The sequence below is a fragment of the Culex quinquefasciatus genome, chromosome 2, assembly GCF_015732765.1.
Source record: "Culex quinquefasciatus strain JHB chromosome 2, VPISU_Cqui_1.0_pri_paternal, whole genome shotgun sequence".
In the NCBI taxonomy this organism is placed as follows: domain Eukaryota; kingdom Metazoa; phylum Arthropoda; class Insecta; order Diptera; family Culicidae; genus Culex; species Culex quinquefasciatus.
In genome coordinates this window covers 188924009-188951750 of record NC_051862.1, presented here as the reverse complement: position 1 = coordinate 188951750, position 27742 = coordinate 188924009, and the positions used below count along the sequence as shown (strand labels likewise).

At 34.8% G+C, this 27742-nt stretch overlaps 1 protein-coding gene across 1 annotated transcript; it reads left to right on the top strand.

Moving 5' to 3' along the window:
* Window positions 1-22: 22 nt before the first annotated feature.
* LOC6035265 (putative RNA-binding protein Luc7-like 2) lies at window positions 23-12436 on the top strand. Its single transcript, XM_001845435.2, has 6 exons — window positions 23-224; window positions 3191-3285; window positions 10186-10284; window positions 10352-10929; window positions 10984-11097; window positions 11469-12436. The coding sequence occupies exons 1-6, from the start codon at window positions 164-166 to the stop codon at window positions 11572-11574; spliced, it is 1053 nt and encodes a 350-aa protein (XP_001845487.1). The 5' UTR covers window positions 23-163; the 3' UTR covers window positions 11575-12436.
* The last annotated feature ends 15306 nt before the right edge of the window (window positions 12437-27742 follow it).

Below are 27742 nucleotides of genomic sequence, written 5' to 3'. Positions count from 1 at the left end.
AGCTGTCAAACCGCAGAAAACGGGCAATAAATCTAATTTTGCTGTGCGTGTGAGGCGGCTGTGCTTTTCGTTGCTGCGGAGTTGAAAAGATTTTGGAGTGAATTTTTCCGGATTTTGCACCCGTTTGGCCACTTGGAAGGTTGTGGGAACCAGCTGCGAAACGATGACGGCACACGATCAGATGCGGGCGATGCTGGACCAGCTCATGGGAACATCAAGAAATGGTGAGTAGAAATTTTCCTGATTAGAGCTGATTGGTCGTCCATGTTTGTTTTTGCCCGTGGTGTGGCACGGGAGGGAAAGTTGAAAAATTTAGTGCGGAATGTTTCTGTAAATTATGTTTCATGGATATTAGGAACTCTGAACATATTTTTGAGGGACAATTTGGTTTACAGTAATATAATTTAGTTGCACTTATTTTATTTATTGCGATATTGCATTTTTTGAATTCCTTTATTTACGCTAAAATTAGGATGTCCCGAAAAAAAGATTCGCAGTACGCAGCAGAATATGCAGAATTTGCTTATTAAAATAAGACTGAAAACAACACAAACACAAAGAATGTTGTACTCGATAAAATAGGTAATATTAATCCAAAATTAATCCAGAACTACCTCAAAAACCAGAATCTTGAAATCTGGAGTTTTTTTTAAAAGGTTCAATAAACGATACCAAATTTTAATTTTTTGCTTTTTGGGTGTTTTTAAATACCCCTGACTCAAGACAGTTTTAAAAACACCCTAAAAGCAGAAACTGGAAATTTGGTTTATTGGACATAATTTTCTGGCGATAAAATTTACAAATTCTGTAAATTAAAAATCTAAAAAAAAAAAATGAAAAATGAAATCAAAATATCAACTTTTATAAAATCTGATATTCAGAATTTGCAAAAAAACAAATCTCGGGTTTGTTTTCAAAAGATCCTAAGCGCCTGAACGTCGTATAAAAACTGTTTGCTAAAAAAACAATGACAATTTCATTTGTTTCAAAGAAAAACGTATTGCAAACTTACCAGAGATCAATATATACTCAAAATTTAAAAGACTCAATGATGCAATGATTTAATATTTATTTAAATCTTTTATAAAAATATTAACAATTAAAAAAATTCAAAGTTCAAAGATTAAGACAACTAAACATTTTAAAAATTGGAATATTAAAAATTTATAAATAAAAAAAATCTAAAACTAAAAAAAATCTAAAAATAAAAAAAAAAACAAAAAAAATCTAAGATAACTTAAAAAATTATAAAATTCAAGAATTTAAAAATGTATAATTCTGAAATTCGAAAACTCCAAAAATTATTTTTAATTCTCTACAAACAACAAAAAGAAAACCATACTTTGATTGATACATTCCTGACTCAAGATTTGAATGTTTTCTAAAACAATCATGGTCGCCAAATGGCCGACCGGGAATGATACCTTTTAAAGCCTTAAGACAACTTTAGACTTTAAAACATAAAAACTTTAAGACTTTAGAATTAAGGAATTAAGGAATTTAGGAATTTAAAGATTTAGGAGCTGAAGAATCGAGGAATATAAGAATTTAGGAATCAGGGATTAAGGAATTGAGAAATTTAGGAAATTAGAAAATCAGTAATTTAAGAACTAAGCAATTTATGTATTTAAGAATTATTGGTATAGGTATTTTTTTTTTGGGAGGGTGGTCCAGCCGCACATCGTTGATGTTGAAACCTCTAAACTGGGCCCTCGTCCTATCACGTCCGTCAGTAGTCTTGTCGTACATTACAACTAGAATCAGATCTGCCAATGAATTAGTACACTTCGACCAAATAAACACTGACGCTGTATGGATCTGACTCTAGAATAAATGCACAGTTGTGTGTTATTCATAAGTCCAAAATGTTCAATTATTCATATAAGTCCAAATGTTCATTTGCTAACTACTTTGGATTGAAAATCTAAACTTTAATCTAAAATCCTCTAAACTTAATGTTCAAAACTAAACATTCCTTCAACTGTTGTAGTTGTACTTCTATCAAAAACAATAAAAAAAATCAGAACTGATATACAAATAGGATAGAAATCACGATTTGAAAAAGAAATGGCCATTTACGTCAAAATTTCCGTAGTTCCTCGATTCGCAACAATGGTCGATACAACCATAATCCGAAAACCGTTAGTTCAACAGATCAACGAATTTTGTCCGATATCACTACATTATTGATTGATCGAGACTCCATGGACAATTTGTCATAAAAGAATGCCTGGTATTCTACAACAATCAAAGTTTATTGACAGCATTACTCTAACTTAACTATTGCAACTAACTTTAACTTTAAATGGATTTTGAAAGAATACAGATTTATTTTAAATGCTAATGCTAAGCAACAAATTAATTGTACTATCCTGAAGTCCCAACCTAAATCCCACATTGTGATAGTGAAAAAGTCACAGAAGCAGCGGTGTCTTGTGCAATTGTGATATTTTCACTATCGGAGAACTACCTAGTTCACGAAGACAGCTTATCGGTCAACGCTTAAGCCCTGGGGCTGCGGCAAAGCGAGTTATCGTAGCATGAAGTGGTGTCCATAGTGCTTATAAAAAAGAATATATACCCAAATTTTAACTAATGCACTAGGATCAAATCATGCCCCTTGACTTTACAAGGCCCAGGGAAGAATTATTGGTATAGGTATTGATGATTTTTATAATTTAAAATTTTTAAAATCAATGAAAAAAAATCAAAATTGATAAATTGTTGGACACATTTGATTTATATTAAAAATTCCTTCAGGGCCTTCCAAATGATGATTCGTTTTGGAACAGATCCGTAGTAACAGTCAATAGGGCGAATCTGCGTTTGTAAACAAGCAGTCTATCCCTTTTGCTCAAGTAACAGTTCACGTAAAATTGAACTAAATACAGAGCATTTAAGAGTAATGATCAATTTTCTTTGAAAATGATTCACAAATTCACAAATTCACATCAGTGAATTTTCACAATTAGAATGAGCAGTATAGACTGCTTATTTACAAACTAACATTGGTTTATTTATATGGTTTTGCTTGATATTACACATCACCTCGATTTTTAGTTGGACGAAGTGACAAAGAAATCGTCTCAGTGGTAATATTTTTTAAAGCTTATTTGCTGATTGCGCTTATTCATTTTGATTAACAATTATTTACATGCTTTAACGTTGTTTTTCTCTTGTTATTCCCCAGGTGAAACCAATCGCTATTCGACCAAATTCTACGACAACAAAGTATGTAAGAGTTTTTTGTTAGGCTGCTGCCCTCATGAGATCCTGCAATCCACGGTAAGTCGCTGAGATGCGAACGCACTCCGTAACCATTTCTTCTCCACCCCACCTCACATTTTGATTGATCGAACCGCGGCTGCGACGCGAGCAGGCAGAGCCAGATTTAACGTCGAACCGAAACCACGAATGTGCCTTCAGTAGCGTTAGGATAAGCCCCATCCCCTTCCCCACCGACTGACCCGCCTTCTTGCCAGACGAAACCAAATGTCCACCCCTCTGATTTTATTGCAGACACGTCGCCTCTCCCCCAACACTCACTCAGTAATGTTCAGTTTTTGATGGCAAATGTGCCAATTTGGTTGTTTGAAACAAAAACAAAAAAAAAAGATAAAGTAATGTAAAATACCTGCTGAGGTGGTGTGGCGGCGGAGATGTCGCTCTGATCCGATGATCGTAAGTACCTTTTTTGAAGCGAGATCATCCTCTCTCAAAGAAACCCAAAAAAAAAAAACCAAACACAAGCGATTTTGTATTGTACCTCCTCTTTCAAGCAGGATCTTTCCTTTTCTTTGCTAAACTGTATTGAGTCCGCGTTGAAGGCACATTAAGTCCAACATTTTGCACACACACACCTGCTGGCGGGGGTCGCTGTTTACGTAAGTGTTTAGTTTTCTTCCTTCCTTCTATTTTGCGCAAAACGGAACGAGAGAGAGAGAGAGAGCTTTCAAACTTCAACATCAATGTCAGAATGTGGTGTTGTTAGGAAAGTTTGCCGCGAGACGAGTTTTGTGCGTAATGTTTTGTCGAGAGTCAGAGGAGTGTGGTTTTTTGCTCGCACTGAGATGCTTGATGTTGGTTAGTGTAGCTCACTGAAAAGTTGACTTTTTGAATGTTGTTTAGAAGGTATTTTCTGGTGCTTTAAACTGTAAAAAAGTTATTTTTGCAATTCCTTCGTGAAACTACTTACTTTTCCTGTCATTCTTGAACGACGAAATAGCCTACTTTTCTGTACCAAAAATAACAGAATCGAATAGCAACAGTTTCAAAATAAACACTGAAAAGTTCTACTTTTCAGCACTCAAATGGGTGCTGAAAAGTTGAACTTTTCAGCACTTATTTCGAAAAGTAACACCTTTTAACATTTTTTTTGATTTAAACGATTTATTGACAAAATACATGAAAATTTGACATAAAATTTCACTCAGTGTGTGTTTTTTGGAATAGAGTTATCTAAGCCCGATCTCACGCACACTAGTTTACCATTTGTTTTTGCTGGCGGGTACAAATTTTAACCTAGAAATCCATCGTGTACGTACACGCAATACATGCGCACGTAGATAACTCTATTGCAAAAAATGTTGTATGGAACTCGTTGCAAAACTTGATTATTTCAGCACTCGTCGTATGTATCCAACTCGGTCAAACTCGTTGGGTAAATGAATGACTCGTGCTGCAAAAGTCATCTTTTTGCAACGATTTTTGCAATTTTTTTTTGCAATTCTATAAAACGCTTTTTGAACGGAATATTATGCCGAACATCCATGTGTTAAGTAAATTCCCCGATCAAAACAAAAAATATTGAAAAATGTTACTTTTCGATATTTCAGTGCTAAGAGTAGAACTTTTCAACACTGGTTTTAAAAGGTATCCATTTTCCATTCTGTTATTTTTGTAGAGAAAAGTAGGCCGTTTCGTTGCTCGATAATGACAGGAAAAGTAAGTTCAGTCCAGACTCAATTATCCGAAGCCTCGATTATTCGAAGTTCGATTATCCGAAGGTTTGTATAGGACTTCGGATAATCGAAACACGACCAAAAAACTTTTTTTTACTTTTAACATCAAATTCGAGTTCTGCGACCGCATTCATTTAAATTTTAATATTTGATTGTTTTTTAAATTGAAAAATATTTTTTTTCAATATGTCATCACCGCCATTTTGGCCGCCATCTTGGATTTAAAAATTCTAAATCACTTTAGAGCTGCTTGTTTTTTTTTCGCCGCAAAAAAAAAAAACGTTTTGCATTGAATTTCCACAAAAATTGAAAATATTTTTGATCGATTTCAGACATGCTTAATATGATTTTAAACGCAGAGAAATGCATTTCTAATTGTTTTCAGTTGGTTAGAGTTCCATTTCATTTAAAATTTTGAAGTTAAACAACATTTTTTTTTGCCCCGTGATTTTTCGAACCGAACCAGAGGTGACATAAACTTTATAATTTTTTTTGCAACGGCCTTAATTCTATCGGGGATAATCTTATCGCCGATTATGAACGATAAATCATTTTTAAAATCTTTCTAAAACCGATTCATTCAACTATATTATGTTATTTTTTTTGGTTTCTTTAAGAATACTTTTTTTGAAAATCTAGTAAGTTTCAAAGTAAAATATGTACTCAAAATTGTTCACAAAATATCTTTTTTTTGGGGTACTAAATTTTTTATAATTTGCAAAATAGGTATCAACCGAAGCGAAATTTTGCATGCTTTTCTTTTTATTAGATTTTTTTGAAAAAAAAAACATAATTTTCACAAATTCGATTTTTTTTCGAAAGTACTCACATTTTTAAAATATGCAATATGGGTATTAAACGAAGCAAAATTTTATTTGCTTTTTCAATTTATTAGAGATTTTTTTTGTAAAATACTGAAATTTTCACAAAATACCATATTTTTTTCGAAAATACTCAATTTGCTTTTAATTTGCAATATGGGTATCAAACGACGCAAATTTTATATGAAGCATTCACAATTTGAATGTGTGTAATTTTTGGAATTAAAAAAAACCAATAAAGTGAAAAAGCATACCCATATTGCAATTTTTTTTAAATTGGATTATATTCGAAAAAAAATACGATTATTTGTGAAAAATTTAGTAGTTTCCAAAAAAAAAACTCTAATAAAGTGAAAAAGCATACAACATTTCGATTCATTTTGCATATTTTGAAATTTTAAGTATTTTCGAAAAAAATCGCTTTTTTGTGAACAAATTTGAGTACTTTTTGAAATTTTCTAGATTTTCAAAAAATGTATTCTTAGTGATAGTATTGAAACATGATATAGATGAACTAACCCTCTACAGCCCAACCCCGCCTTTAGACGGGCTTCGATTTAAAAAAAATCTCCAAAAATCCATTTTTCTACCAATTGGGTCCTAAAATGAAGCTCAGATTGCTGATATTATTGTTTACAGCGATAAAGCTTATTTTTCTGAGTAAAATGACCCTTTGTACGACCACAAAGAGTTTAAAATTGATTTTTAAATCAATTTAGAAAAATTAAACTCGCAGTCCTTCTTGACAGAAAAGTTCCTACTTGACAGCTCGTTCCAAGGGGACCATAGTTGATCTACCGAAAAAATGTTGTCTTGTCAAAAAAAAAATTTGCATTAAAATGAAAAAAAAGTGATCAGAAATGGTTTTAAATCGTGTTTTTGACCGTTGTACATAAAAATTTACATAGGGCTTTAGTACCCAATTTTTGATCTTTCAAAAGCATTGGAAAGAAGAACTATTACAATTTTAGAAAATTTACGGGTTGGAAGTTTTACTTGTTTTATGTGACTTTGCCAATGTTTTTGAAAATGTAATTTTTTAGGGGTCAAGTTTTTCTGTGTTTCTTACAAACATTTCCTATATTTTAAGTAGAAAGAAGTATGCAGTAATTTTTCTAGTGTCCCAGACTATGCCTTTACGCATTTTTTTTTACAATTGAAATGATGATGGTGCCATTTTATAGCAGAAAATGTGAGAAACAGGCAAAAAATTGATAAAAAACTTTAAAAAATTATATAGGCAAAATGTAATGATAGGAGGTGGAAGAATAGGCCAAATACTACCAAAAACAAACATAAACTAAACAAGATAAATGCAAATTAAAATATTAAAAATGACAAAAGAAAAACAAAAAACAAGAGAATTAAAGTTTTTCGTAGAACAAAAGTTGCTCAAAATGACCTCCTGAACAAGGGAAAAATAAAAATTTTCAAAAAAAATTTGGGCGGTAGAGGGTTAATCGATTTTAGAAAGATTTAAAAAATGAGTTATCGCTCAATTATCGGCGATAAGATTATCGCCGATAGAATCATTGAAATAACGATAACGATATATTAACTTTATCGTCCCGATGGTAACGATAACCATTATCTTTATCGTCAGACGATAATTTTATCGATTAACAACCTTGCTCACTAGGTTTGTTGGCCAAACGTTACCAAAAACAAAACTTATGTTAGCTACACTAACCACTTCAGAATCTCGAGTGACTGTATTTAGATATTCTTAGTGATGTCCAACCACTGTGTAATTCGTGTCTGCAATAGCGTTCTGTAAACATTCTAAAAATTGATGGGTACGTATAAAAAAAATCTTGCAAAATTCACCATCGTCGTCATCGCGTTCGAAGGCACTTCAAAACTAGCCGTTTTGGGTATGTACTAGAAAAAAAAAAAAAAAAACAGACCGTAATACCTTTTTCTCTTTGTAACGTTGATTTCCTTCACCCGATTTAATTAGACTGAGATTGTTAATGTTACTTCGCAAATTGATCGTATGTCGGCAAAGTATATTGTTGTACACTGCGCAAGGGATCTTCCCCCATTCTTCCGCAACGTTTTGTTTTCCTCAGCCGACGAGTTGAGCCGCGCGCTGTAGTCCCTCGAATTGGCCGCCAGATATAGAGTATGTATGTATTATGTTGAGGACCAATCGTACGTATAACTTGTTGAACAAAAAAAAAAAAAAAAACACAAAATCATACAATTTTAAACCAAACTAAATAGCTACTCAGACTACTTGTGGTTTTCTAATTTCAAATAAATCCACACACTGGTTTCGACAACCCACCCTTCTTCGTGTTAGATCGAGCGCTACACTATGTATGTATGTATGATATCGAAAAAAAAATACCCCAAAATGTTGAGCAATGGGATAGGTTCGCCAAAGGGTTCTCGTGGGAACTTGGTGTCGGTAGTGTTGCCATTGTTTTGGTGAGTAAACCCGCAAAACGCCTCCTTTCCTAACATAAAAATTTAACCGGTATCGCGTGATCTGTGCGACAGATTTTTAAGTTGGATTTTTTTTTGTTACTTGAAACGAAGAAGGATTTTTTTCGAAGACGATAATTGAATGATGAATGAATTCACAGAATTGAATAAAGGAAAAAAAAGAATGGAAAGAAACAATTGAAAAAACCGGAAAGAACTCGAAAATAAATGTTAAAGGTGATTTTCTCCTATTTGTTTTTACATTTCATGTAATTTATCATGGAAACGACAGAATCTCAATTACACAAATGTATGTTTTATTAGGTATTTTGCCAAATTGTTTTATTAGGTTACAAAAAAATGTTTTATTAGGTCTTTTGTCTTTATTCGCTATTTTTTGCATCAAAATATGAAGGGTTGTAAAAATATCAAACTTTAAGTTCTCATGAACAATTATCATGCCCGAAATCCCATCTTCCAATTTTCACTGCAGTTCTTTTTGTCGCGAAATTCTCAGCAACAAGAATGGAGCACTTCCATTGGAGCAGTTTTTGCTTTTTTCTTCAATGTATTCCCTAGGGGAGAACTGTCATTTCTACCACTCGAATCGGGTGCTCCATTTTCGGTCTTTATCCGATGTTTACACAATCCCGTGTAAACTTTCTCTTTTTATCTCTCATTTCCACATTCGCAATCATTCCTCCTCAAAAGAGCGTAGCCGCAAAAGCCGCCACGAAACAAAATTTGCCAATGCAGTTTAACGGCACGCAATCCGTGGTCAATTCCGAATCCCCCTTTCGCGTTATATCATTGCCGTTTTTTGAGAAATCAAAAAAAATCTTCGGCGAGTGTGCTTCAAGGGGGACAAAAGAATGCGTGATAAAGAGATAGTGCTCTTGCTGGCTATCACGAGATAGATACAAAGTGACGATCGCGTTACCCTCTGATATTTTGATGCAAGAATCATCAAATGATAGTTTTTTGTATCACTCATTTTCAACACTGCTAATGTGTTTTCAAAATAATTCAATCAAAAAAAACTTAATATATTAAAAAGGCCCTAAAAATAATAGATTTTGACCGTTTTCAAGTTTATTGTTGCAGTAATCAGAAATTTGAAAGTTTTTTTTTATAATTTTCAGATATCCCTTTTTAAACACGGTCAGTCAACCTTTTCTTGTATATCAGTATTTTTTACTGAATTATATAACATATATAACAGTTTCAGTTTAGGGGAAATTTAAATGGTCTTAAAATCCGAAGGGAAAAAAATATATCAATCCTTGTAACGATTGTAAAATGATATAAATTTAGTGTTATTATTGCAAACTTTTGTTTTCATGAATTTGCAGGTAAACAATCCAAATGTCCTAATCATCATTTGTTTTTTTTTTTTGCTTTTATAAATAGAATATTAGCTTGACATTGGAAATGTATTATGGTCTTATACACATCAAAAGTTAAATCAAATTGTTGACTGTACAAATAAAATAAAAATCGTAACACAAAGTGATTTCATCGTAAAAAATAACAAAGAAAGCATTACCAGGGATCAGAAAACATTGTTTTAAAAAACTTTTCTGATCGTAGAACAACAAATCTCAACTTTTTCCTGATCGCGGCAATAATACAAATTGGAAAGTTAGTAAAATGTGAATAAAAATGTCTCTTCTCAGGAATAAATAAAAAAAGTAAAAAGTTACTTTCGATATTTAGAAAAGGAATTCGAATTTTCAAACTTAAAATTGTGTGATCAAACCAGATTGATTTGAATCGAATTGATTTTTTGGAATTGGGTTTAAGATTTTTTAATGAACGATGAAATTTCAGAACCAGGACTACCTAATAACAAAAGTTTTTTTTACAGACAGTTATCAAACAATCATAGAAACCCTCAAATTTACTCCAATCACAACCTAATCCTCGCCCGCTCTCTTCTGCTCTTTTCTTCCGTCTCTCTCTCGGTCGTGTAGCGCATGGACCTGGGCGAGTGTCCCAAGGTGCACGACCTGGCACTGCGGGCGGACTACGAGAACGCGGCCAAATCCAAGGACTACTACTACGATGTCGATGTGAGTGCAATGAGTCTACAGAGTATCACGGATGGAGGACTAAGATATCCCCTCCCTTTCTCTCTAGGCCATGGAGCACCTGCAGGCGTTCATTGCCGACTGCGACCGGCGCACGGACGCGGCCAAAAAGCGCTTGGCCGAGACTCAGGAGGAGCTGACGACGGAGGTGGCCGCCAAGGCGAACGCCGTCCACGAGCTGGCGGAGGAAATCGGTAAGAAACTTGCAAAGGCGGAAGCCCTCGGGGAGGCCGGCCAAGTCGAGGAGAGTATGAAGCTGATGTCCGAGATCGACGAGCTGCGCGCCAAGAAGGCCAAAGCCGAGCAGGAGTACCGCAGTGCGATCCCGGCGAGCAGCTACCAGCAGCAGAAGCTGCGCGTGTGCGAGGTCTGCTCCGCCTATCTGGGCATCCACGACAACGACGTCCGGCTGGCGGACCATTTCGGGGGTAAGCTACACTTGGGATTCCTAGCGATTCGCGAGAAGCTGATCGAGCTGGAGAAGACGGCCGGGCCGCGGCAGAAGGAGCTGCGCAAGAACGGGCGCCGCGACGATTACGACGATGGTCGGCGGTCGCGGTTCGTCGGTGGACGCGAGCTAGATCGGCGCTCGAGAGCGCTGGTCAAGGAGCGGGAGCGGCGCGATGGGTAAGCTTGTGTTACTCGGTGATTATTATGTACTGATTTTGATGTTTCTTTTAGTCGCACTGGTGGTTCCGACCGGGATCGTAGACGGTCCTCGGAGCGTTCGGAACGGCGTCGCTCGAAAAGCCGCGAGAGACGCTCGCGTAGCCGTCACTCGGAACGTCGCGAAGGGTAAGTATCGTTGCTTTTGGAACTGTAGTCTGTGCGGTGTATTCGTTTGAATATCCTGGATAGAAGCTCTCGAATTGAATAGCAGCTACTGTGTGAAGTGTGGTGATACAAACCTCTCGGAATCATGTTTAATGCCATAAAAGTCGAATTTGGAGAACAACGCAGAACAAACAAAGTTGCGCATCAAGTGCGCCAACTGTGGTGGTAATCTTACCGGTAATAACTGCGGATGAGTCGTGCGTTGGTTCTACGAAGGGAAACACATACCGCGATCTGTACAATTTGTTCGTCAAATTATCCAAACGAATACAGCGCTAGCGATTGTTCACCCATTGAAAGTTAGTTTCATGCGAGTTTTAATTCCCTTTCAGCCGCGATCGCCGCTCGCGCAGCCGGGACCGCCATTCGGATCGCAGTGACCGCGACCGCGACAGCCGGCGGCGTCGTTCGTACTCCCGGGAGAGATCCAGGCGGTAAGCATTACCAAACACCTACATCACCCATCTTTGGACGCAACACTGAATCGATAGACCAGCCAGCTTAACTAAACAATTGTTCCCCAGCGCACAGCGGTCGTCAACCCTTGGTCGGTAAGTTTTAGATGGAAGAAATGTCCAAATTGGCATAAATCTCAATGTGCTACCCGGGGGTTGACGATCGTTGCCGCGTGGTTTAACGATACAAAGGAAGAGTGTGAATTTCAGACAGATGAAGCGAGTAAAACTGGGTACGTAAGCGCTACCCTTTCAAGTTAACACACGCAAACTAAACACTACAAAAACATGCAAGTAATAACAATTTTAACAGATCATCAGCAAAGAGTAAATCTATTCGTGGTAGATTGTGTTTACGGAAGTATCTTGTGTAATTCATTCTATCGCCGGACGAAAGCAAACTTGGTAAGCGAAAAAAAAAAACCAACCCACTTAACAACAAATTCCAAGTTTTAGTTTCTATCTGTGTCATAAGAAGGTGCTCGGCGGCAGCGCGCGTGACAACTTCATACTTGCGCCAATCGGAAAGCCGATCATTGGTAAGAATCTTTTTTGATTTTTCTTTTCCTTGTAATAAAATTTATATATAAAAAAATAGTTTACGTGTGCAAAGCATGAACTCTTTTGCTCAGTAAATGTGAGCAAAAGAAGAACGCCACTTTACAACTTATATACATACATCCCACAATAACCATGCTTAGCTCGTAAGAACTTAGACCACGATGGAAACGTGAAAACGTTTAAATTGCTATTATTATTATGATTATTATTATTACTAGACTTATTCATGAATTAGGTGTACTTTTTCCGAACGATTGAGCAATGAATAAAGAATAAATAATTTTAAACTGTTTCGTCTTAATCATTTCTGAGAACTTCTGTAGGTTGATTCTAGGGGGGTCGGGTCAATCGGCAGAAAACCGATCGGCAGAATGCCGAATGGCAGAATGCCAAATGGCAGAAAATCACATGGCAGAAAGGTCAAATAGCAGAATAGGTCAAATGGCAGAATATTAAATGGCAGAAAAGATCAATCAGCAGAAAATTAAAAGGCAGAAAATTAATTGGCAGAATAAGTCAAAGAGCCGAATAATCAAAAGGCAGAAAAATTAAAAGGCAGAAAAATCAAAAAGCAGAAAAGTTAAATGGCAGAATGTTAATAAGCAGAAAAATTAATTAGCAGAAAATTAATTAGCAGAAAATTAAATGGCAGAAAGTTGATCAGCAGAAAAAATAAATAGCAGAAAATTAAACGGCAGAAAATTAAACGGCAGAATAGTTAGTTGGCAGAATAGTCAAATGGCAGAATAGTCAAATGGCAGAATAGTCAAATGGCAGAATAATTAATTAGCAGAAGAGTTGAATGGCAGAATAGTTAAATGGCAGAATGTCAAATGGCAGAATAATTATTTAACAGGAGAGTTGAATGGCAGAATAATTAATTAGCAGCAGAACAGCAGAATAGTCAAACGGCAGAATAGTCAAATGGCAGAAATCAGACCAAATAAAAACCATCAAAGGCAATGGTGAGGGGGACCGTAAAAAAAATCTCAGAAAATAACAAATAATTGTGCCTGCATTTCTTATAAGAGTTAAAACGTTTACAATTATAGTACTTAGAGTTCTCACTTATATATTATGTTATTTTCCACGGACTTGATTTAATATTAAGAATAAATCTTGTAACTTCAGTGTTTTGCCTTCCTCACTGAGGTAAGGCTATAATCCTGCTCTAAAAATGAACTTTTTATCAAAAGCTCAAAGACCCACCTTCATGTATACATATCAACTCAGAATCGAAAACTGAACAAATGTCTGTGTGTGTGTATGTGTGTGTGTATGTGTGTGTGTATGTGTGTGTGTATGTATGTATGTGACCAAAATTCTCACTGAGTTTTCTCAGAACTGGCTGAACCAATTTTGACCAAACCAGTTGCATTCGACTTGGTTTAGGGTCCCATACATCGCTATTGAATTGTTTGAAGTTTCGATAACTAGTTCAAAAGTTATGTATAAAAATGTGTTTTCACATATATCCGGATCTCACTTAAATGTATGTAAACGATGTCCGGATCCATCATCCGACCTATCGTTGGTTAGGTAATTGAAAGACCTTTCCAACGAGTCCACAACATTGAAGATCTGGCAACCCTGTCTCGAGTTATGACCACTTAAGTGATATATTTGTACTTTTTTTATGCCGGATCTCACTTAAATGTATGTAAACGATGTCCGGATCCATCATCCGACCCATCGTTGGTTAGGTAATTGAAAGACCTTTCCAACGAGTCCACAACATTGAAGATCTGGCAACCCTGTCTCGAGTTATGACCACTTAAGTGATATATTTGTACTTTTTTGATGCCGGATCTTACTTAAATGTATGTAAACGATGTCCGGATCCATCATCTGACCCATCGTTGGTTAGGTAATTGAAAACCTTTCCAACGAGTCCACAACATTGAAGATCTGGCAACCCTGTCTCGAGTTATGACCACTTAAGTGATATATTTGTACTTTTTTGATGCCGGATCTCACTTAAATGTATGTAAACGATGTCCGGATCCATCATTCGACATATCGTTGGTTAGGTAATTGAAAGACCTTTCTAATGAGTCCACAATATTGAAGATCTGGCAACCCTGTCTCGAGTTATAACCTCTTAAGTGATATATTTGTATTTTTTCGATGCCGGATCTTACTTAAATGTATGTAAACGATGTCCGGATCCATCATCCGACATATCGTTGGTTAGGTTATTAAAAGACCTTTCTAACGAGTCTACAACATTGAAGATCTGGCAACCCTATCTCGAGTTATGACCACTTAAGTGATATATTTGTACTTTTTTGATGCCGGATCTCACTTAAATGTATGTAAACGATGTCCGGATCCATCATCCGACATATCGTTGGTTAGGTAATTGAAAGGCCTTTCTAATGAGTCCACAACATTGAAGATCTGGCAACCCTGTCTCGAGTTATGACCACTTAAGTGATATATTTGTACTTTTTGATGCCGGATCTCACTTAAATGTATGTAAACGATGTCCGGATTCATCATTCGACATATCGTTGGTTAGGTAATTGAAAGGCCTTTTCAATGAGTCCACAACATTGAAGATCTGGCAACCCTGTCTCGAGTTATGACCTCTTAAGTGATATATTTGTACTTTTTTGATGCCGGATCTCACTTAAATGTATGTAAACGATGTCCGGATCCATCATTCGACATATCGTTAATTAGGTAATTGAAAGACCTTTCTAATGAGTCCACAACATTGAAGATCTGGCAACCCTGTCTCGAGTTATAACCTCTTAAGTGATATATTTGTATTTTTTCGATGCCGGATCTTACTTAAATGTATGTAAACGATGTCCGGATCCATCATCTGACATATCGTTGGTTAGGTAATTGAAAGACCTTTCTAATGAGTCCACAACATTGAAGATCTGGCAACCCTGTCTCGAGTTATGACCACTTAAGTGATATATTTGTACTTTTTTGATGCCGGATCTTACTTAAATGTATGTAAACGATGTCCGGATCCATCATCCGACATATCGTTGGTTAGGTTATTAAAGACCTTTCTAACGAGTCTACAACATTGAAGATCTGGCAACCCTATCTCGAGTTATGACCACTTAAGTGATATATTTGTACTTTTTTGATGCCGGATCTCACTTAAATGTATGTAAACGATGTCCGGATCCATCATCCGACATATCGTTGGTTAGGTAATTGAAAGGCCTTTCTAATGAGTCCACAACATTGAAGATCTGGCAACCCTGTCTCGAGTTATGACCACTTAAGTGATATATTTGTACTTTTTTGATGCCGGATCTCACTTAAATGTATGTAAACGATGTCCGGATTCATCATTCGACATATCGTTGGTTAGGTAATTGAAAGGCCTTTTCAATGAGTCCACAACATTGAAGATCTGGCAACCCTGTCTCGAGTTATGACCTCTTAAGTGATATATTTGTACTTTTTTGATGCCGGATCTCACTTAAATGTATGTAAACGATGTCCGGATCCATCATCTGACCAATCGTTGGTTAGGTAATTGAAAAACCTTTCTAACGAGTCCACAACATTGAAGATCTGGCAACCCTGTATCGAGTTATTACCACTTAAGTTATATCTGTGTACTTATTTTTCTGGATTTAAAAAAATAGCTGAAGTATGTGTCCAAACCACTCATATTACCCATTGTTGGTAAAAAGTGAGGAAGGCTCCAACCACATAGGTGGATTAAGTTAGTTTTTTCAACATAAACAGTTTATCAAGTTTATCAAACAGTTCATGCAATAAAAGTAATCATTTTTAATAAATTGTACACCCAACCGGCGGTCGCATGATTGTGATGCTTGGCGGCATGAAAGTATATCAGAATCTGCATGAAATCTGTCCTCATGCATTTTTTTGCGATATAGGGGTATGACATTTTTGCCCGTTACCGACAATTATCGACATTACCGACGGCTGATTGATTGTATTGCAGAAAAAAATCTTAACAGAACGAGGATTGAACCATCAACTTCTAGGTTGCTGATCCGACACGCTACCACCGCGCCATGGACGCTTGATGAATTGTGAGGGACAGAGCGCGAACATATTGTTCTCTCTGGAGTGTTGCGCGGGGACGCGCCAGCATTCTATGTGTTGGTGAGAACTGCGTTGACATGTTTACAAGCGGGCAAAATTGAGCTATGAGCTTGCTGCAAAAACTGTTATAAAATGTAACATTTTCTGTAGCAAATCCCCTGCTGCAGATTTTGAGCTATATATTTTCTTTGGGTGTACTGTTTAACATTTAGTGTCTTTTTGAATAGGTTCTTTAAACATATGAAACACAATAGCTTATAGGACCTTTTTTTTAAAAAAATAAAAAAAAAAACAAAAAAAAGAGCACGCAATGTAAACAAATCTCCCATAAACATATGAAACACAATAGCTTAGAGGACCATTTAAAAAAACTGGAAATAACAAACATTTTAAATTTGTCTAATCGTTCTGTGCACTGAAGTTTGGTTATTGGAGTCCCGAGTTACCTACGGGACCATCCATAAACCACGTGGACACTTTGGGGGTATGGCGATTGTCCACGACCCATACAAAAAAGTTTTTTTGTATGGACAATTGTCCACGAGGGGGGGGGGGGGGGTAACAGATTCCCAAAAAAGTGTCCACGTGGTTTATGGATGGTCCCTACACGGAAAGAAGGTTTATCGTGAATCTTACTAAAATTTAGTTAAAAATCCTAAAAATTGTTTCTTCAACCACAATTTTTTTGAGTTAGAAATCATAAAAAAAATCCTGGTCCAAAATATAGTAAATCTAGCTAAATAAATTTTACTAATTTGTAAGCTGGAAAAATGCTGTCAGTCTCAAAAGCTGTTTGCTTTCAGAAAGTCTGTTAGCTATTTTAGCTAGATTTTAAGGTATTCTTGTGAGCTTCATGACTAGCCCAGCGAGTTTTTAGACTATTTTAACGAGTTTTTTTAGGAATAATTTTCAAAATTTTCCATTGATGGCTGCGAATCAACATATTTTCACAAATCTTTTTAGCTAGTTTAGCTAACTTTGCCACTATTCTTGGTATAGGCTATGGTTAGAATAGCTACTTTTTATGCTATTTCTACAAGTTTTTATTTCATAAGCCTCCATTGCTGCCTGCAAAGCTTGCTCTATTCACCCAGCCTTTTGGCTGATTTAGTTCGTTTTTTTTATCTTGCCACGTTTCTCGGTACATTCAGCTAATTTTCGACTGTTTTAACTAGTAATTTTGAAATCACGTTACAAAAAGTCCGTTGCTGCCTGCAAAGCTGTTTTTTTAACAAGAGTTTTTGCTGGTGTAGCATGATTTTCCGCTATTCTTGGTACGGTTTTGGTAGTCCAGAAAATTATTTGAATGTTTCAATAGATTCCAGGCTTTTTGAACTTTGTTATAATTGACCATCCTAATTGCACGGCTCTGTTGAGATATTCTATTGACAAAATAAAAAACTTAATTTAGCTTAATTTAACTTAATTTATTTTAATTTACCTAATTTTAACTTAATTCAACTTAATTTAACTTAATTTTACTTAATTCAACTTAGTTTATCTTAATTTTACTTAATTTAATTCAATTTAACTAAATTCAACTTAATTTAACTGAATTTAACTGAATTCAACTTAATTTATCTTAAGTTAACTTAATTTAACTTAATTTAACTAAACTTAACTTAATTTAACTTAATTTAACTCAATTTAACTTAATTTAACTAAACTTAATTTAACTTAATTTAATTTAACTTAATTTAACTTAATTTAACTTAACTTAAATTTAACTTATTTTAACTTAATTTAATTTATTTTAACTTAATTTAACTTAATTTAACTTAATTTAACTTAATTTAACTTAATTTAACTTAATTTAACTTAATTTAACTTAATTTAATTTAATTTAACTTAATTTAACTTAATTTAACTAAATCTAACTTAATTTAACTTAACACAACATAATTTAACCATATTACGTCAAATTCTATTAAATTATGGGTTTTCCACCTGAAGTGTGCAAGAAAAAATGCAAATTTGAAAATTACCATCTACGATTCTGCTCAAATTTGGCAGAACTGTTGAGACTATCAAAACATGCAACAAAAAAAACCCGGATTTCATCCAAATAGGACCACCCGCTCCATTTTTGTACCCTCCCAAAAATCGACTTTTTGTCGAGTTATTGATCAGCACGATTAAGTGCTTCAGCATATGCGGCGAGTGTAGCTAATTTAGGTAATTTCAAATACTTAAAACTTTAAAATTCGATATCTCTGGATCGAAGCATATTCCTTTCTGTCGATAAGTGATTCTTATGTAAAATTGGACGGGGAATACGATGGTGAGGTCAAATTTAAAAAAATAAATAGGACTGTTTTGAGATGCGGCCATTTAAAGTTTTCAATTGCGCAATACAAGTAGAAAAAATAATTTAATCCAAAATGTTATCACGGAAATGGATTCTACGTCCAATTTCCTTCAAAATTGAGTTTAAGACCGACTCTCTAAGATTTGTGGTTCCTGAGTTATCGTCGTTTGAAGATAGGGGTTTCGCTCAAAAATCGCCAAAAAGTCGATTTTTTGGGAGGGTACAAAAATTGAGAGGGTGGTCTGATTTGGATGAAATTCGGGATTTTTGCATGTTTTGATAGTCTCAACAGCTCTGCCAAATTTGAGCAGAATCGGAGATGGTAATTTTCAAATGCTGTTCCGCTTCAGATGGAATGATCCTTATACAAAAAGGAACTAATTTCAACTAAATTTATCTGAATTTAACTAAATTTAACCAAGTTCAACTTATTTTAACTAAATTTTATCAATTTAACATAATTTAACTAAATTTAATCAATTTAACATAATTTAATTTTATTTTGCAATTTAACATCAATTTAACTCAATAATTTATAAATTTGATCAAATAATTTGATTTAATTTAACAATGTAACATCAATTTAACTTAATAATTTAACTAAATTTAATCAATTAAACTGAATTTTACTGAATTCTACTTTTTTCTAAATTCAATTTGACTCAAATTAACTTATTAAATTTAAATTCAACTTCAATTTACTTAATAAAACTTGATTAACTTTATTTTATTTATTAAAACTTGATTGAACTTAATTTCACTTAATTTAAATTAATTAAACATTATTTAACTCTATTTTTTATGTGCTTCAAAGGCATAAGGGGCCCTGCTCGTTCGGATCTGTCAAACATTGGCCACGTAGACAATAAAGTGGAGTGTGGACAATCGCCAGCCTCCACCTCCTCGGCCAAAGGGTTCACGACAAAAGGATGCCCCCACTTTTTACCTACGCATCGTCCAAACAAAAATTAGAGGCTCAACTTCTAACTTCTTTCCCTAAACAAAAAAAAATTCTCACCTAATCAACTGAAGATCTCGGCCCGCAGAAAGTCTTCCTGCCTTTTAATTAATTCACTCACGCACTATCACCACCTTTTGCACTTGCACTTTCAACTTTCAAACTCCGCGAACTGAGCGGCTCAAACAGGATCAAACACGATACGAGACGTTCCCTTGCTTTGTTTTGGTCTCGATCTGTCAAAAATCCATGCTGTCGGTTCGAGCTAGTTTTTCGGTAAAAATACGCAAAATTGTGCTGAAACACCGTTATTTTTGGTGAAATCTCTCCTGTCATTTTGATTTGGGCTGTCAGTTTTGGATAGCAAATCAGCAATCAGGGTTATCTGTTTCACCAATCCCAAGTTGGTAAATTTACCTGTAATTTTAGCTAATTTAACCAAAAAAAATCACTGTTTCACCAATTTGAAGCCAGCTAATTTGAATTGTTAAATTTTCGATGGAACTCCTTTCCGTGAATAATTATAAATGTTTATAGAAGTTGGGAATGTACATTTCACAAAACGTCCAATAGAGTTATCTATGTGCGCATGTATTGCGTGTACGTACACGAAAAGATTGTGGTTAAAAACAAAACAAATGGCGTGCTAGTGTGCGTGAGATCGGGCTTAGATAACTCGTTAGATAACGCGTTCGCACACTAGGGTACCTTTTCATTTTGCTGGCCTATCCCACTTACACAACGATAACTGTCACCAGAGCAAGTGGGCAAGAACAACGGAGCGATTTTTTGGGGGATTTTCTACACCATCTCTGGCTTGCTTTCACTGCTGTTGTTGTCCATTTGAAATTTTCCTTGACTGGTTTCTTACCAAGTGCATACACTGCTTCAAGTGGCAGAAATCTCCCAGTTACGACGATCTAGCACAGTTCTAACAAAGCTAGAAATTTTTACAGCATTCTAGCAGAAATGCTCTACCGTTCTTAGCAGGGTTCTAGCAGAACCAGCTCTGCTAGAATATTTCGTGACTGGGCTGAAGCAACATTTGAAAGGGCGGTACTACATTGCGGTATTTCTCCCCATTTGAACACTCTTATAAGAAATGCAGGCACAATTATTTGTTATTTTCTGAGATTTTTTACGGTCCCCTCACCATTGCCTTTGGTGGTTTTTTCGGTCTGATTTCTGCCATTTGACTATTCTGCCGTTTGACTATTCCGCTGTTCTGCTGCTAATTAATTATTCTGCCATTTGACTATTCTGCCATTCAACTCTCCTGTTAATTAATTATTCTGCCATTTGACATTCTGCCATTTAACTATTCTGCCATTCAACTCTTCTGCTAATTAATTATTCTGCCATTTGACTATTCTGCCATTTGACTGTTTTGCCATTTGACTATTCTGCCAACTATCTATTCTGCCAACTAACTATTCTGCCGTTTAATTTTCTGCCATTTAATTTTCTGCTATTAATTTTTTCTACTGATCAACTTTCTGCCATTTAATTTTCTGCTAATTAATTTTCTGCTAATTAATTTTTCTGCTTATTAACATTCTGCCATTTAACTTTTCTGCTTTTTAATTTTTCTGCCTTTTGATTTTTCTGCTTTTTGATTATTCGGCTTTTTAATTTTCTGCTCATTGACCCTTTCTGCCGATTGACCTTTTCTGCCATATTATATTCTGCCATTTGACCTTTTCTGCCATTTAACATTCGGCCATTTATTTTTTTGCCGATTGAAATTTCTGCCATTTGGCATTCTGCCATTCGGCATTCTGCCATTCGGTTTTCTGCCGATTGACCTGACCCCGATTCTAGGAGCTGAACTTTTTAGAAGAAAAAAAAATATATGCGGAAAAGTTCCCGATTTTTTTTGGCTTTTTATTTCAAATACTTGAATTAAACATGTGTTTTAGAGGACTAAAAATGGCATCTTTTGCGCCAGAGTTCAACCTGATACCGAATTTTTTTTGAATAAAATGATTTTGAGAAAAAAAATTGTCAAGCAAGATTTCAAAAAGCGTGTTTAAATACAAAATCAAATTTGCAATCTCTATAAATTTCTAAACAAGGGCATCGTTTTCAAGTTATATAAATTTCAAGGTGAAATCATCCGGATTTTTTTTTTGTGATTCAAAAATACGTCTTGCCTGCAAAAAAAATGTCTGCTCTTTTAAAAATAATAATTTTGAAACTAAAAAAATCCAGCATTAAATTTGAAAACGCAAAAAATTGGTTTTTTTTTCTATTTCAAGAAGTTAATTAAAAAGAATCGAAATTATCGAAAAGAGCAGAACATTCCACAAGGGTTACATCTTTTGAAATGAGGGCTCATTAGATGACACAAAGAAAAAATCTTTTTTTTTAATATTAACTATATAGTTGTTGCATCTGTTTTGAAATTGTGTTTGACAATATTTGATTTTTTTTCAAAAATATACATTCCCGATACCAGATTTTGCACCATCCTCAACTCTATCGCAAAAGATGTCATTTTAATCCCCTTTAACAGATGAAAAAAAAAATTAAAATTGATAAAAACGTATTTTGGAAATAAAAACTATTTATATTAAAAAGTTAAATAAAAAAACACGGTTTTTTTTCATTGTAATAGTCCATAAACCAGGCCTGCCCAACGTCCGGCCCGCGGGCCGGATCCGGCCCGTGAGCCCATTTTGTCCGGCCTGCGACGGCTTTTCAAAATAGTTCTATGACCAGCCTTAAAGGCTGTTCATGAAATACTCAATTCATAAATTTAGTGTAAAAATTTAAAAATTAATCCCAAGATCAAAAGTCATTTGCCTTTGTATTTTTTTTAAATGATTTTATTTTACATCTAAAAATTCTTTATGTTTGAATTTAATTCTTATCATTTCTGTATTGATATTTATTATACTTGAAAAATTTGCAAAAAGATTGCAAAAAGACACTATATTTAAATTTCTTAAAATTTTGGATGTTTTTACTTCTAATTGAATTGTTACATTTTTGAGGATTTTGATTAAAATAGTTTTTTTTTCATAAATGAGCAAAAATAATGAATATTTTTCAAAACAACTTTTTAATGATAAAGTTTTGCTGGAAAAAAACTTCGATCAAAAATAAAGATCGCTGCAAACATTTTAGAAATATTACAATATGTTTCAAAATGAGTCATAAAATCAAGTTCAATTTTTCATGAACTTCACTAATTCTATGAAATTTGAAGAATGACGAATTAAAAACTATCAGATATATATTTTTCTTCACTTTTTTAAATTTCGTGTCTTTAAAATCATTTTGGAATGCTTTGTAAATTATTTGAATAAAGGTGCACAACAACGCAATTTTTTTTTTTTTTTCGTTGAGAAGATTTGAATCAAAATTTCGTTCGTTGTCTCGTTGATTTTTCAAACTGAAAATAATTGCAGCGACGCAATTTGAATGTTTTTTTTAGTTAATGATATCAGGTTATTGAATTTCAATCGACAAAAACAATTACAATACAATTTTAACCTAAACAAAATAAAAATAAATTTGATGAACACATCTCGAGCCAAACATTTCATTAGGGCACAAAAGCAAAAACCGCGATTCGAGAAAATCGCTTGCAAAAAATGGACAACTTGTTTCAATTCCTATTTAAAAAATAAGCATGACTGATGGTATTTTTACTGATGATTCGATAAAACACACCATTATCCTCAACTGCTTTACTGCTTCTTAATTTATGTTGATTTTCGCAATAAAACTCATAATTTTAAAAATCTCGTTATTAGGCCCTTTTAGCTTTCAACTGCTGTTCATAATGGGCCCTTTCTAAATGCAATTTCGAAGAGAACTAAAAGGGCACTAAAGCGCTGTCACCGGATTGTTGTTTTGAATGATGTTTATGGGCCCTTTTGTTTAGTTAGAAATAATGAGAATTCAGTGGAAATTTTGATAATTGGTGAAGTTTTATGATCGAATGGAGCAGATAAGGTATGTGAAACATTAAAATTCTTCAAAAGTGTACTGAACAGCAGCCGCGGGCCGTATTCAATATTGTATTTCGACGAAGTTTTTTCTGCAGAAACCCTTGGTGAAACGTTAACCAAACTTTGTTTTGAAGAGAATTAGTGTTAAGAATGTATGAAAAGTTCACTTTATAACATAGAAAGTTCTTGACCACGAAAACTAACGAAAAAGAAAAGGGCACAATTGAACTTTTTTCTGGTTTGGAGTGAACATTGTTATGTGCCCTTTTGTTTTTGATTTTTTCAATAGGAAATTGTTTGCTATCAATCTGATTCTTGGAGGACATGTAGGGAGTGTACTATGGAGTGGAATAGTGGAATAATCCCGAATGTTTACTTTTTGGTTTTGTGCCCTAATGAAATGTTTGGCTCGAATCTTTGAAAGTAATCTTTATTTTTCTTACTAAAAATCAAGGTATATGAATTTTATTTGTAACACAAGTTTATTTAATTGTTTACTTGAAACAACCTAATAAAATAAATGTTATGATTTTTTGTTAAACTTTTTTAAACTTTTACCAACATTTGTTCCGGCCCGCCACTGCTTCAGAGAAATCAGATCTGGCCCGCAGGGCCTAAAGTTTGGGCACCCCTGCCATAAACTATAACTTTGCTGAAGACCAGATTGTAAAAACTAATTCTCAGTAACAAACTCAACTCAAAACAAAAATTTCCAACGCAGTTTTACGGGACGTAATGCGTGGTCGGTTCCCAATCCCCCTCTCGTGGTCTTTCTCTGTGGTTTTCTGAGTAAACAAAATAATCTTCGGCGAGTGATTTGAGCGAATAAAAGAAAAGTGAGTGATATAAAGAGAATGCTCGTGCTGGAAATCACAAGATATAAGAAGAGAACTAATATGCTATGGTGACGGTCGCTATACTCTCTGATATGTTGGTGCAGGAATCATCAAATGATAGTTTTTCCTCAGTAATTTACAACACTGCTGTAGACACCAAATCGATCAAAACATCCTACAGTTAGAGAAAAAAAAATCAGGATAAAATAATCTTGAAATGTTTTGTTGAAAAATACACAAACTCCAAAAACAGTACGGTGCAATGCAGTGTGCAGCAGCGAATGAGTGGTAGAAAAAAAAACTATCATTTTATAATTCCTGCATAAAAATATCATAGTACAGTCTAGATTCGATTATCCGAAGCCCGGATAATCCGAAGTTTCGATTTCCAAAGTTCGACTATCCGAAGGTTTGTATGAAACTTTGGATAATCACGACAAAAAAAATGTTTTTCGTTTTTTTTTCATTTTCTTACTTTTAGCATCAAATTCGAGTTCTGCGACACCAAATGTCAAATTTGAATATTTGTATGTTTTTTTAAATTTTAAAATGCAATTTTTCAATGTGTTATTACTGCCGTTTTGGCCGCCATCTTGGATTTAAAATTTCTAAATCACTTTAAAGTAGAATTTTTTTTCGTGATTCGATTATTCGAAATGAATTTTTTCTAATGCTTTCGGATAATCGAGTCTGGACTGTATAACACAGTCGTGATTCTCGGCAAGGGCCTTCTCTTTCTATCACTACTCCTTTTTCCTCGATCACGCGCTCTCACCGCTGAATCTTTCGTTCTCGAAACCCGCAATGAATTATGTTCCGACACAAACACAGCTAAGAGGGTTAAGGAGAATGTCAAACACGAGTGTGAAAATACAAAAAAAAAAACGTGGTCGGCTATGTGTGGCTGTGAGAGTATCGAGACAGTTCAGTGATATTTGGGACATGATTTTTCAGGCATGATAATTGTAGTCGCTGAGAATTGAAATTTGATATTTTTACAACAGCAAAGCTGTCTTATTCATCCTTTTGACATATAATAACTGTTCCAAGATTGTGGATATTCCGAATTGATTCCGATGACTGCAAATAATGATATTAATTTCTGAACCAAATTTCAACAGATCTTTCGGGATATGTTTTTTTGTCGTCTTTTAGGGAAATTGCTGTCATCCAAATTGAGCAAGATCTTCGTGATTTTTCTCTGCTTTAATCTGTATTTTTAATTGTACGCATTATTCTACATTTGATTTTACTTCCAGTATTATTCACTAGTTTTTTGTTTTCTCATTAGCATTATTATCTTCCGTTATCTATTTCGCTATAAGCGCATCTCTACATTTATACTATGTTTTGTTTTGTTCTTTTGTTTTTTTTTCGGGTAAAGTATTACCCACCAAAGTTGTATATTTTCTATAGCGTTAGTTTGTGTTTGTGTCTATTTTTCAAACAGACAAACACACGCATTCCCAACTTAAATCTGGCTCAAATATTTTCCCCTTAACCCTTCCCAAATTTGGCGACCTTTTACTGCTTCAACGGATTAGCGTGTGATTTTTTTGATTTCGTGTTATTCTCCTTCCTCTATCCTGTCTCAAACGTGGCACGAGCAATTTGAACGTGCCCCAACATTTTTTTTTCTCTTTTTCTCGAACAATCTAAAAACCGAAGAAAAACAAGTCTCTCTAGGACATTTTGGCCCCCCTGGGTGTCTGTGTGGTGATGCTGTGTTTTTTTTTGTTTTCTTTGTATATGTGAATTTGCTCCTTTTTCATTTGCTTGCATTTCTCTAACTTCTAAATTTCTGTAAAACTCTAAGAATTATCTCTTTGTGTTTTCTTTTGTTTAAGGTGGATGTTTTCGTTTCATTTTTACTTCATTTGTGTGTGTGTATTTCTGAGTGTTTTTTTGTCGTTTGTTTCTTTATCACTAACTTTTACTCGGTTTATTCACGACAAGTTTTTGTTTTGTTTTGCTCATTTTTTTTTACCAATACACGACCTGGTACACGACTGGTGCAAAACATTTCGGCAAAGAAAGTTCGCGCGTTTTACATGATTTTTGTTTTTGGTTTACATGCTTACAACAACTTAAGTACTCTCCTTTGGCGTTTGTTTACAACTTCTTTCTGGATGTTCTTGCGTTATCCAAAGAACGAATGAAGGAAACTAAAGCGTTTTTTTTTATTAAAATAGTAACTCAAAAAGTTCGTGTATGTTTACTTCTTGTGAGTAGTTTTCCGCCATCATGCGGCATTCACATGTGTATTGTTTTAGTTTGCTTAGTTGTCATCGAAATTTTGCGTTTTTGTTCTTGATGAGTTTAGCGTTTTTAGTTGGCTTGGCGCACAGTTTTGTTTTCCTTATCACTGACTAAATCACTTAGCGTTAAATGGGGGGAACAAGAGGAGAACAACAAATACTTAAGTACGGTTTTTGTGGGATTTTTTTTACCATTCTTCCTAGCAATATAGTTATGTTTGTGTGTATGTGTTTTAGTTAAAGAAGTTTTACATCGTTTACGTTGTGCATTTCGCCGAGAAAGTTTAAAGAATTAATCACATCGATGCCAATTTATCGTAATGAATACGCGATTTAAGCATTAGTAAGCTAAGCTCTTGGGTTGTGTTTTCCTTATTATTTCATTATTTTTTTCATTTACAGGCTACGTACTTTCAAGCGATGGCGATTCCTGGTGGTTTGTTACAATCAATTAATTTACAGAGCAATTTAAACTTGCTCGAACTGCCGTGTTAAGCGTATATAACAAAACAAACACTCGGTTCCTTCACGGGAACCTACCCGAACGGAAACGATACCATTGTTTTAAAACAGGGATGCCCTTGGTAACAATTTGCAGTTTTGTTTTCTTTCATTTTATTAGCACGCTAAACATTCTCAACGTTGTTTTGCTATATGTACAATTTTCATTACATTCTTCGAAGCAGAAAGATGTCGGGAATAGTTTCGAATGATCATCTGCATGCATCTTCCAAGTAGGAGGAAAAAGCTCTCAAATTTGGTTCTGAGCATTTAACTCTCAGTTAAATGCAAAAACACAAACAGTCGTTATCCGGGAATTGATTATTTTTTTGTTGATGTGCAGGTAAGTAATTTGTGAGCAAAATGCTCTCAGTATCACCTCGCAATTCAAATCGAGATCATTTTACCCTCGATCGTCTGCTGTACCCTAAAGCTCCACCAGGAAGTTAAAGTCTCAGGTTTAGAATCTTTTACCACGTCCTCAACGGAAAATATAAGTAGTTGGAAAGTAAGATTGCTCGCGCAACAGAAGTAAAGTTTTCTTTCGCGAATCTTGCCACCGACCACCGGCGGTGAAACTTTTCCGACGAGTGCTTCAAGTGCTTTATTACCGCGAACGACGAAGACGACGACGAAAACTTTCGTTCAATTTTGCGGAAAAGTTGCTGTTCGTGAAATCGACAATACATCATCGCGGGAAGTAAAAGTTTTCCCCGGGTG

What these genes read in the sequence shown, in the direction of transcription:
- LOC6035265 (XM_001845435.2), top strand. Translation starts at nt 164, where the DNA reads ATGACGGCACACGATCAGATGCGGGCGATGCTGGACCAGCTCATGGGA. An exon ending in CATGGGAACATCAAGAAATG is followed by an intron (nt 225 to 3,190) that starts GTGAGTAGAAAT and finishes GTTATTCCCCAG; the next exon opens with GTGAAACCAATCGCTATTCG. An exon ending in ATGAGATCCTGCAATCCACG is followed by an intron (nt 3,286 to 10,185) that starts GTAAGTCGCTGA and finishes TCGGTCGTGTAG; the next exon opens with CGCATGGACCTGGGCGAGTG.